The 12040-nt window shown below is 50.9% G+C and overlaps 1 protein-coding gene across 2 annotated transcripts in view; it reads right to left on the bottom strand.

Moving 5' to 3' along the window:
• The window catches only part of RIMS4 (regulating synaptic membrane exocytosis 4), a 64301-nt gene that overhangs the window by 17298 nt on the left and 34963 nt on the right, over window positions 1–12040 (bottom strand). For both annotated transcript variants that reach the window (XM_057702661.1, XM_057702662.1), the window contains one exon: window positions 5650–5788. In XM_057702661.1, coding sequence (XP_057558644.1) covers window positions 5650–5788 — 139 coding nt within the window. The remainder of the gene's footprint in view (window positions 1–5649; window positions 5789–12040) is intronic.

Below are 12040 nucleotides of genomic sequence, written 5' to 3'. Positions count from 1 at the left end.
CCGGGTGCAGTGGCCCTGCCATCGGCTCACCCTCTGCTCTCCAGAGCCATGGGCACCATGACCCAAACACCCGGGGAGCAGGAGGCAGAAGACCCAGGGACTACAGCACGAGGGGCAGAAGGAAACTAGCAGGAGGGCACCAGCAGCCAGCCTGGAGATCTTCAGGTTTACAGGGACGATGCTAAGACCCTGGGTCTGTGTAATGAAGGAGGCTGGGGAGGGGCAGGAAGGAGAGGAAAGCATGCGTATGTAGTTCTGCACATAGTCCCCACCTATTTCTCATCCAAATTTGCGGGGCATCTCCTGCGGGCCAGGCCCCATGCTCAGCAGGCACCAAACTTAGTGTCTAGTAGGACAGACGGACACACACGTGACAAGTACAACAGACTGCTGGGTGCTGTGGTGGGGGAAGCACGGGCTGTGGAAGCTGTTGATGCAGCCAGAGGAATGGCAGACCTGTGCCATTCCACTTCCCCTGCCCCCTGCCAGGACAGACACTGCCAATCAACCTCAACACTCCTGCCAAGCCCAGAATGAGCTTCAGAATCCTTCTCAACACAGCATTCCAGGAGCCACTACCAATTAACTTTAGTTGGCACATGAGATAAAGCTTCTGTTCTTAGCTGAGATCTGGAGGAGGAAGAAGTCAGAGGGTATAGAGGGAGTAGGGGTAGGAAAGGGAGTGCCACGTAGAAAGAGCAATGTATGCAAAGATCTGGAGGTGAGGAAAGCGTAAGAAGTTCAGTGGTGGAGCAGGCAGCACACAGCTGGGGACTGGGGGAAGCTGGCAGAATCCAGGGGAAATAAATGCTGACAGACCGTGCAGTTTAGACCAAAAAGAAGACTTGCAGGTCTCCAGGCAAGAGCGATGAGTGGCCTCACAACTGGAGGAGGGGAGGGGAATGGATGGAGTCAAAGACAGGAGTGAAAGGGTCGAGCCCAGTCATGGATTGGATATGGGTGTGAGAGAACAGGAGACGTCTAGGAGAGCCATCTGGCTGGGGCAGCTGGGAGGTGGTGGCACTGTGCACTCAGAAAGCACAGTGGACTCTGCTGCCGTCCCTCACATCCCCTGACCCTCACCATGTCCGTGCTCACTGACTTCTACCTGTTGGCACCTGCATTCCTTTGGCTACGTTTCTCCGGTCCCCAAGGAATTGTTCTAGTCTCTAGAGTCCTTATTGCCACAGGAAGGGCAGGAGAGTTAACCGCGAACAGCCATCAGCCAGTAACCGGTAAGAGAGGGAGTATAAATACCCCAGCTCCCTGGCCTCCCAGGGAATGACTCTCAGGCACCTGCCCCACACTGGCTCCCACAGGACCCATCAGGATTAAGCTCCGGATGCCCACAGTGGCAGCTGGCTTCTCAACACACGAGTTACTGGATGCCTCCCCCGCCCTATCTCTCTTAGGGGCCCCTCCACCATGGTTTTCCAGAATCACCTTCCAAGTGAACTGCTTGCACTCAAATCCATGTCTCGGTTCTGGTTCTGGGGAACCCCAACTGAAGCTGATGGTCACCAGGGAGTATCTCAGGATTGATGAGCGGTCTGGGGAGGGACTGTTCTCATGACCTTTTCTCAGGGGGCTTGAATCCTTGCCCTTTATCTGGGGGAAATGGGTCTGCTTGGGGGTGGGGGGATGGGAAGGTGGAAGCTTGGCTGGTTGCCCAACCCACAGCTGTTCCCTTCCATCTCTAACATACAGAACCAAATTTTTGATCAGGCAGAAAGGGGCACTTGGGTAGGAAAGCCCTTCCCCAGTCCCAGGGGATAAACCAGGATTGGTACACCATTCTGAGGCCTGAGGAGGGAAAAGACGCAGAGACTCGTTGAACCACCAAACCATCCTGGAAGCAACCACCTCCAGAAATCCTGATAGACGCAGCCATTAAATGAGGGAAAGAGTCGAGGAGAATGGTTAAGGGCAGACTCCAAATACTAGATTTGAATCCCCAAAATCGAAGTCACTTACTGTGTGACCTTGGACAAATTAACCTCTCGGCTTTCATTTCGTCTGTAACATGAGGACATTAACAGTTCCAGGGTTATCAGGTTATTGGGAGAATTAAATGAGTCAACACATGTAAAATCATTTAGCACAGTGCCTGCATGTAGCAAGTGCTCTGTAAAGTATTAGCTCTAGAACATTACTACCATTAAGCCAGAGCATCTCAACCTCAACCATGAACCACCTGGGGGTCTTGTTAGAAGCCTGAGATGATGCATTTCTCTTTTTTCTTTTTTTTTTCGGCTGTGCCACGCGGTATGTGGGATCTTAGTTCCCCGACCAGGGACTGAACCCATGCCTCCTGAACCCATGCCTCCTGCAGTGGAAGCACAGAGTCTTAACCACTGGACAGCCAGGGAAGTCCCAAGAGAGGCTGTATTTCTAACAAGCTCCCAGAGGATGCTGCTGGGCCTTGGAGCACACTTTGAACAGCAAGGGCTAATGCCACTGTAACTAGTATTGTGAGGCCTAGAGCTCAAGGATCATCACTGGCAGAAAGGCCCAACCCATGTGCACCTCTTCCCCAGCCCTAAGACCTGCTTAGGGATCAGCATTTCCAAAGTCCTCTGTGCCTGTCCTTTGCAGCTCTCACCACACGGCTAGTTGCATGGTCAGTGGAAGGCAGCGTCTCCGAGGTGCCTGGCCCAATTGTCCGGCACACTGTAGGTATTAAATGAAAATCCACATGGTACCACCCCTGTGCCCACCTGCAGGAATACACACACCCGCCAGCGCCAGGGGCTGCAGGCCAGCAGGGGCTGCTCAGACGCGCCGGCTCCCTATACGCCTCAGCTGGGCTGGCAGGAGCCCAGGGGGAGGACGGTCACACCCCCTCCTGTTTCAGAGCCTGGCATCTGGGTCCTGCCAGTGCCCAAAATACCTCCAGAACAAAGAGAAGGCTGACCACAGCTCAATGTCCCCACCTGTACCCCATCCCTTCGACCTCCCTTCCTCACCCAGGTGTTAGGGGGGGAGGCAGCACCTGGCTGGGCTCCACCAAGACTCAGCCCCTCTTAGGAGGGCAAGACTCTCCCCTCTGCTGGACAAAGCACCCTCCAGCCCACCTGATCCTTCCTCGACTGCCTCAAGACACTCACCACAAACCTTTTAATAAGCATAATCATCACATCCAACATTTATCCTGTGCTTACCCTGTGCTAAGCACATTCTAGACACAGTTATATTGGGGGGTGGCTCATTGTATCTGCTAGGATGCAACTGGCCACAAGGAGCAACATACGCAGCTAACAGTGGCTGAATCAACAAACAATAACAACAGTTAACAATAATAATCTTGCTGTGTGCCAGCCACTGTTCTAAGTGCTTTTACATACATCAACTCACTGAATCCTCACAACTCTATTAATGGTCTGTACTATAATGGACCCCCCCTTTCTATAGATGAAGAAACTGTGCCCAGAGAGGTAAAGTAACTTCCCCAAAGCCACGTAGCTCTTAAGCAGCAGAAATGAGGACAAAACCAGGGTTGTCTGACTCCAGAGTCCTGGCTTTGAACATGTCTGTAATATAGTCAGCCTCTCTGCTCCCTTAAAGCTCATGACAGCAAATGAAGGCAAGACCTGTCACATGCAGGCATCACCTCATTTCTTCCTCACGACACCCTCTTATGCTGCTCCCGTTGGACAGGTCATGTGGCCACTCTGAGCCTTCACTACTCTTCTGTAAAATGGGAATGTGGGTTTGACCCCCTGCTCCTCTTCATTGCACCACGCTGCCGCCCCTGTGACCTGGTCCTCTGACCTGCCCGCGAGGGCAACAGACAAGATGTTTATCAGCCTCCCTGAAGCTTAGAGGACAAAGGACGTGCCCAAGGCCATTCAGGGGGGTTGGTGGCTGAGCCAGGACTAGGACCCAAGTCTCCTGACCTCCTGAAACTCAGCAGGGATCGACTGCTACCCCGATGCCTAGAATATCTTCCTCCAAGCTTCACTGCCTTGCCAAGTTCCTCAGGTTAAAGAAAACATTTGTTCCCGTCCTCTTCTTCCTCCTCCTCTCCCTCTCCCTTCCGCCTGTCCTCCCCCTCTTCTCGCCCTCTGGAAAGTCTCCCTAGGAGGTGGGTGGACCGGCAGCATCTGCTGAAGCAAGGCCATTCAGAGAGACCGGAGACACCCGGTTTAGGAGGGGCTGGGGGTGGGAAGGCTTTCAGCCGGCAGAGCCCCTAGCTGCGAGGCAGAGCCAGAAACGAGAGGGAAGCAGACGGGGGCAGCGAGCCCCAGACCCACCCCCCCAGTGGCTTGGCTGGGTGCCTGTCCTTGGATGAGCCACTCAACCAGGACTGTCCAATGGAACTTTCTGCGATGATGGAAATGGTCGACGTCTGCACAGTCCCATACGGTTGGCGCTGGACACATGCTGCTACTGAGCACTTGAAATACAGCGAGTGCGACCAAGGAACAGAATATTTCATCTTAATGCATTTACATTTAAGTAGCCACACGCATCTAGGGTCTACTGTACTGGACAGCAGGGCACTTAACTTATCCAAGCCCCAGTCTCCTCTTGTGCTCGACAAGGATCGTGATACCCGCACCCTCACTGGCTGAGGAGTGCTGAGACAATGAAGCGATGGGGCGCCATGGCATGAGCCCTGGCTGAGAGTCGGGACTCCTGGGTTCCAGACCTATTGATGTGCTGTGTGATCCAGGCCAAGCCCCACAACCTCTCTGAGTGCCCTGGTCATTAGTACAATGAGGAATTCACTTTGGATCAAAGTTTCTTTGCCAGGGAGGGGGTTTAGGGGACTCTTGGAACCCCCTACAGTTACATGAAGTGTGTTTGTATGAATGTGCATGTAAGAATGAGTGTGTGTGTGTGTGTGTGTGTTAGGGTGTATATGTGTGTATTTATCAGGGGAAAGCAGGCTCAAAGCTTTCCCAAAATTCTCAAAGGGGTCCATAATTGTTCCAATGATGAGAACCCCTGTCTAGATTGGTCATCTCCCTGGGAGCCTTTTAAAAATGAAATTCTTCAGGCTCTACTCTCAAGGAGTCTGATTCAGCAGCTTGGACTCAGGGCCCTGAGATATGTATTTGTAACAAGTTCCCAGCGAATGTGATGTACAGCCGGGGGAGAGAAACACAGGCAAGGAGCCAGCTGGACCTAATGTTTATGACTTGATGTGTGTGAAACTCCTTATCAAGCAGTAGTATATATTTTTAAAAACTAATTGGGATTTAAGGAGCTAAGAGAGCGAAGAGGAAATGACAACGTTCCTAACAAAGCCCCTCTCAACCCCCTTCTTCATTTACCGGCACTGCTGTGCCAGCACTTTATAAATATTAACCCATTTAATCCTCATACCACCCCCTCTGAGGTTGGTACCATTGTCCCCAAACGAGGAAACTGAGGCACAGAGAGGTGACTTGCCCAGGATCACACAGTCAGTGAGTGGTAGAGCCAGGACTGAGATCTAGACACTTGGGTACCAGATTCCATGCTCCACTCACACTCCCTCAGAACATCCTTGCTGCATCACCTACCTTCTGAGGATGAGGATGACCCAGGAGCCCTGAGTTAGCGGCCCTCCTTGCCTGAGGCTGACCTAGGACACCTGGAGGGCGCGGCTCTACCCCTCCTGTCCCATCCCACGCCCAAGACGACTGCAGGCCCCACACTCACTTGCCCTCGGAGCCGTAGCTGTTCATGCTGTCCTCAATGGACTCGTGGCTGGCCTGGCGCAGTGTCCGGCTGGGCATCTCCACCGCCAGGCCTGTCTCTGTGCTCCTCTGGATGGCCCCCTTCAACCTCCGGCTGTCCCCTTCCGGGCAGAGTGGCCAAGAGAGATGGGGAGAGAGACATGGGGGAGGAGGGGACAGAGAGACCAGTCCTCTGGTTAGCGTTTCAAAGGCTGGTGGCTGCCCAGCTTCCGTATCCACCCCCACCCCCAAGTCCATCAACCTCTTCCCACCACCGACCTCACCTGCACCCACCCTCCCTGGGGCAGCCCTGCCCTTTACACCCACCCAACAAACAGCATCGCATGAGTTCTCTTAACTGGCAGATTCATTAACGTGTACTTTTTTTCTTTTAATTTTATTTATTTACTTATTTATTTATTGGCTGTGTTGGGTCTTCGTTGTCGTGCGTGGGCTTTCTCTGCTTGCGGCCAGCGGGGGCTCCTCTTTGTTGCAGTGCACAGGCTTCTCGTTGCTGTAGCTTCTCTTGTTGAGGAGCATAGGCTCTAGGCTCGAGGGCTTCAGTAGTTGTGGCATGTGGGCTCAATAGTTATGGTTCTCAGGCTCTAGAGGGCAGGCTCAGTAGCTGTGGTGCACGGGCTTAGTTGCTCTGTGGCATGTGGGATCTTCCTGGACCAGGGATCAAACCTCTGTCCCCTGCATTAGCAGGTGGATTCTTAACCACTAGGCCACTAGGGAAGCCCTACATGTACTTTTTTTTTAATTGAAATATAGTTAATTTACAATATTGTGTTAGTTTCAGGTGTACAGCAAAGTGATTCCTTTTTTTTTTCAGATTATATTCCATTATAGGTTGTTACAAGATACTGACTATAATTCCCTGTGCTATATGGTAAATCTCTGTTGCTTATCTATTTTATCTATAGTAGTCTGTATCGGTTAATCCCATACTCCTAATCTGTCCCTCTCTCCTCCCTCTCCCCTTTGGTAACCATAAATTTGTTTCCTACGTCTGTGAAATCTGTTTGTATTTTGTATATAGATTCATTTGTATTATTTCTAGATTCTACATATAAGTGATATCATATAGTATTTGCCTTTCTTTGACTTACTCCACTTAAGTATAATATTCTCTAGGTCCACCCAACATCTACCGTTTCTTGAATTCATTTCTTCCCTCCAATCTTCTCCAAATCATTTCCCTCCACCCTGAAGGGACTGTGGGCTTGCTAGAGGTGGAGGCAGATTTGCAGTGGGACCTTCCGCATCTTCCCACAGAGTCTGGGACGAGCTGATCTACCTCAGGGCCTTCACCAGGGCTCACTGACCGACCTGATGACTGACCCCCTGGGGGAGAGCAGTGCCACCCAAAGCCCACCATCCTGCTCAGTAAGAGGGTGGGGAGCTAGGTCTGCGTGCCGGGAGACAGGGTGAGGCCAGGACGCCTCCTGCTGGCCTTCTCCTGGCCTCCCTCCTCCCAACTCAACGATGGTGTCCCCTTCCTCCCTGACTTGCAGGCAGGCAGAGAGACACGTGTGCACACACGCAGAGATACAGATGCTCTGTGTGTGCTTCTCAGAGTGTGTGCCCACATGTTCCTCTCCTACATGTATCTGTGTAATTCAGACACAGATGCCCACATACTCAGAAAATCTCTCTCTCACACACACACACACACACACACAGAGGAATATATGCAAAGACAGTATGTTAAGTGTCCATATTTGTTGTTGCCATGTGTCTCCACACATCTGTCATTTTGTGTTTCTGAGGCTAAGTGGGCACGTGTGTCTGGGCATGTGCCAGTCACAAGCAAACGCGTAGCCATATAAGAAGTGTACACCAACCCACTCAAGAAAGCACACAGAGAAACTGACACTGTGTGTGTATGTGTGTGTATATGTGTGTGTGTCACCCTGGCTATTTCTGAACACATGGGGGAACGTGTGTGCCCCAAGTCTGTTTCCCCGTCATTCAACCCTTTGTTGTTTCCCTAATTAGTATCTGAAGTCCCCCCTGTCAACATTTCTGTTTCTCTGTGTATAGCAGGGTCAGAGGCACAGAAAGACTAAGAAACACATGTGCTCACTCAGAAACACAGACTCACAGGCACAGAGAGACATCCCTGCAAAACATACACACTCATGCACGCGTGCGGGCGTGGTCACGTCCAAGGACAACCCCCTCCCTGCACTGGGGATACAGAGCCATGACCCGGTTACCCTGCAGGCAGGCTGCAGATACCTGCCTGGACCTTCGCCTCCCCACTGAGCCCCGTTCTGGAGCCCCACACTGGCTCATCTTCACGCAGCAGGGTCTGACACATTTCTCCTGGAAGAGGGAGGACCAAAGCATGACAAATGACACAGTCCACACGGGGGCCAGGAAGGGAGAGGTTTGGAGAAGTATGTTTCACATCTGTGTAGCACTCGACAGTCCAAAAGCATTTCACATCCAGTATCTGCTACGGGCCTCAGAACAGCCCTAGCTCACCACGTAGGTGAGCCTGGCTTTGCAATCAGATGGCTCAGGCAGAGTCCCAGCTCTGCAGCCAGTAGCTGTGGGACCCTGGGCAAGTTGGGTGGCACCGTGACATGCCACCTCCCCCACCTCGAGTCCCCAGTCTGGGGACCACAATTGTACCAACCATGCCATGCGGGGCCACCATCTAACCTCGTCCATCCAGTACTTCTTTTTGTCATCTCTTGCTGACTCGATCACAGTCATGGTCCAATTCTTCATTTTGTCATCTCTTGTAGACCCAGTGATGTCCCCAGAGTGACTGTCCCAATGTTTTCCCACTCCCCAACCCATAACCCCATCCATCCTAACAGATGACCTTTCTCCCACTTGGCTGAAAAGATGTGTCTCTTGGACTTGCTCTTTCTTCCAAATTCCACCATCCTCAGACCTTCCCACCTGCCCCTCGACCCTCCCTTACTCTCTGAGAGGAAGGAGTGATCCTTGACCTGGCCCAGGCTGATCTGCCCTCTGTTCTCCCCAACCCACCTCCACCCTCACTGGGCCTTAAATCTACCACCTCTCCATCTTCTGGCTCCTTCCACCCCTTCTGCAAGCCTGCTCAAGGCTTCATTTCCTCCCCTCCCCCCTTCAACCAGCTCCTTCAGAGACCAGCCTCTGGCCACCACACGCCCAGCTGACTATACCAGTCTCCAGTGGTGGCTTGTGACCACACATCGGCTCCGAAGCCCAGAGTACAGCCCTTCCGCTCACACAATAAGCATTTACTGAGTGCCTTCACGTTTGGTGGGGAGTCTTCCTGAATATATTAAACACAATTCCAAAGGCTGGTCTCCACTGACGATACAAACATAGACGGGAGACTGAGGGGCATCCCAGCGCCTGCCTCCGGTCCATAGGAGCCCAGAAATAGATCCTGGGGTGACCCGCTGCAGTGGACAATGCTGATGCTCCGCCTACATCCCCACACATCTCCCCTCTTCTCACTTTCGTGAGGTCCCATCACATGGGCTTCTGAAAGCCACTACCTGCCAACGTCTGGGGGTTTGTTTTTAGATCTGCCTTTGGGCTACTGAGCCCACTTTGCCCCCACACAGGGAGAGGCAGAAGTCCCTGGGAATTTGTGGTCCCCAAGGCCCTTAATTAAAGCCTAAATGGAACAAGAGAATGAAGCCTCGAGTCCTTTGCTTCAGTCAGAACAACTCTGGGGCATAACCCAGGCTCACAAGGAACCCTGCAGGAGGGGCTGAAGATGCCCTCTGTGGGACCTGCCCTACAGCATATCCCTGCTTGCTTCCTGGGTCCCCAGCCTCCTCGGGGAGCACTTCCTTCATACATTACCTGCACACGAATCTCATCTCTGGGTCCTTTAGGGGAAACTTGACCTAAGACACCTGGCTTAGCTGGCATCCTAAGGAAGTCAAGGTTCAAAAATCAGTGCATAGGTGGACTCTAGTATCACAATGGCAATACCACCCCCTCTAAGAAATGCTGTGATAAAAAGAGCAGCCACACAATGATGCTGGCATGGAAGGGGGCACACTTTCCAAAGGGACGGTCAAGGAATCAAACGAGAGGCTCCGTGGTCTGTGGCCTGGAGTTTGAGTCCTGTAAACTTTGGGTACCAATTGTGAGAATGCCCTCAAGGCTGGCCTCTGTGATGTACAAGTAAATGGAGTGCAAATGACCTATTTTTGGCTACATACTCCCACTTTCTGTACCCTGTGGTTTCTAAGTCCCTCCTCTCCCAGCCTGTGCAGAGTGCGGTGGGGGGTGGGGGAGGTGGGAAGGCAGCAGGCAGACGATGTGTGGACAGCCGGAGTCCCAGAAAAACACAGCCACAACTTGAGGAACCAACACCACTGTGTGCCAAACACACACCTGATGCTGAGGATAGAAGAGGGAGCAAGAGTGGGGTGAACCCTGCCTTCACGGTGCTCACGGTTCAGAGGGGGTGGCGGACATTAAACAGATATCACACTGATAAATCACAAGTGTGTTAAGGGCTTTGAGGAGCAAGTAAAAGATGTAATGACAGCACCCACTGGGGGGCCAGTGGGAGGGAGACTAACGTAGGCTAGCGGTTACTTTATCCTTTGAATGACAGGCACTTAAGATCCCTGCCTACTAGTGAATCCTAGTAGATCCCCTCCGGTCTCTGACCACTGCCACCATGCCTATACATTAAGCCCTCGCTATCCGGTCCTTGGGTTCTTTCTCTCTAGAGCCTTCCCCTTGCTGATATTGTCCCCCTCTCACAACATGAGGACCACCCTAAGCGAAGGAATTCTATGCCTCAATCTACAGCCCTTAACTCTGTCAAGAGCAATACCTCCAACTGCATTCTGGACATTACCACCTGGATGATGAATTGGCTCCTTGAACACAACCACCTGGCCAAAATTAAACCCATCCCACTTTCCCCAATCAACTCCTTTTGACATACGCTCCCAAATTTTTCCAGCCACCCAGACTCAGACCCCAAGGACCTCTCTGACTTTCTCCCCTTTCTCATTAGATGTCAGGTCATGTAAAGTCTTTGCCCTTAATATCTCTTATAATTTCTCTTTCTGTCCATTTTCACAGCCAACCACCCTAATTACCCCAAGTCTAAATTATTTTAACAGCCTTCTAGCTGGTCTGCCTTCTTCCAACCCACCCGCTCAGCAAGTCATTAACAGATTAACTATCTTAAAATACCACTTCAGACCAAGATATTCCATCCCTAGCAATTCATAAATTCACAAATAGTCATAAAAGTACATCAAGATATGCATGAAGAGGTTCCCAACAATATTATTTACACCAATGAAATGCTGGAATTAACTGTCAATAGGGAGTGGGTTTACTAAGTGACACATCCCCACAATAAAATACTGTGCAAGTGTTAGAAAGAATCATCTGGACCTACATCTACAGTGACATAGAAAGACTGCCTCAATGTACTGTGAAGTTAAAAAAGCATGTTGCAGGACAGTATGTAAAGCATAAGACCATTTTTGTAAAGCTATAGACAGTGTAGCTTTATCTTTCCCTTTATGCATAGACACAGAAAAATCTGGAAAGATATGACCCAAACGGTCATGTTCCCCAAGTGGAGAAAACTGTAAAGAGAAAGATTGAGAGAGGTGTGTGGAAGATTATGTGTTGTAACTTTCAAAATGAAGTATATAAGATATATACAGAAAAGTACACAAACCTTTAGTGTACAGCTTGATAAAGTTTCACAAAGTAACCAGCCAGAAAGAAACCTGAAGAAACAGCATTACCAGGGTCCCCAAAACCCAGTTGTGTCCAGTCTTCTGGGCTCTATCTCGCTCCACAAGGGTAGCCACTGCCCTGATCTCAAACTGAATCAGATATTAGTTTTGTCTGGTTTTACTTTATTTATTTACTTATTTATTTTTAATTAATTAATTAATTTGGCTGCATTGGGTCTTGGTTGTGGCACATGTGCTCTTCCTTGCAGCATGCAGGATCTTCCACTGCAGCGCGCAGGCTCTTCGTTGTGACGCATGCAGGCTCCAGAGCACATGGGCTCAGTAGTTGCAGCGTTCGGGCTTAGTTGCCCCGTGGCATGTGGGATTTTAGTTCCCCAACCAGGGATCAAACCTGTGTCCCCTTCATTGGAAGGTGGATTCTTAACCATTGGACCACCAGGGAAGTCCCTGTTTTTAAACTTTATATACAGAGCATGGCCTTTTGGGTGGGTGGAAGGGGGGACTGGCTTCTTCTGCTCAATATTATGTTGACTGTATGAGATCCATCCATGTTGTTGTGTGTAGTTGTAGACTGCCTATTATCACTGCTATACAGTATTCCACTGTATGAATATACTGCACCACAATCCATTGTACTGCTGATGGGCATTTCATTTTTCTCCAGGTTGGAGT

The sequence above is a fragment of the Hippopotamus amphibius genome, chromosome 12 (genome assembly GCF_030028045.1).
Source record: "Hippopotamus amphibius kiboko isolate mHipAmp2 chromosome 12, mHipAmp2.hap2, whole genome shotgun sequence".
Taxonomy (NCBI): Eukaryota; Metazoa; Chordata; class Mammalia; order Artiodactyla; family Hippopotamidae; genus Hippopotamus; species Hippopotamus amphibius.
This window is presented reverse-complemented; position numbering and strand designations above follow the sequence as displayed.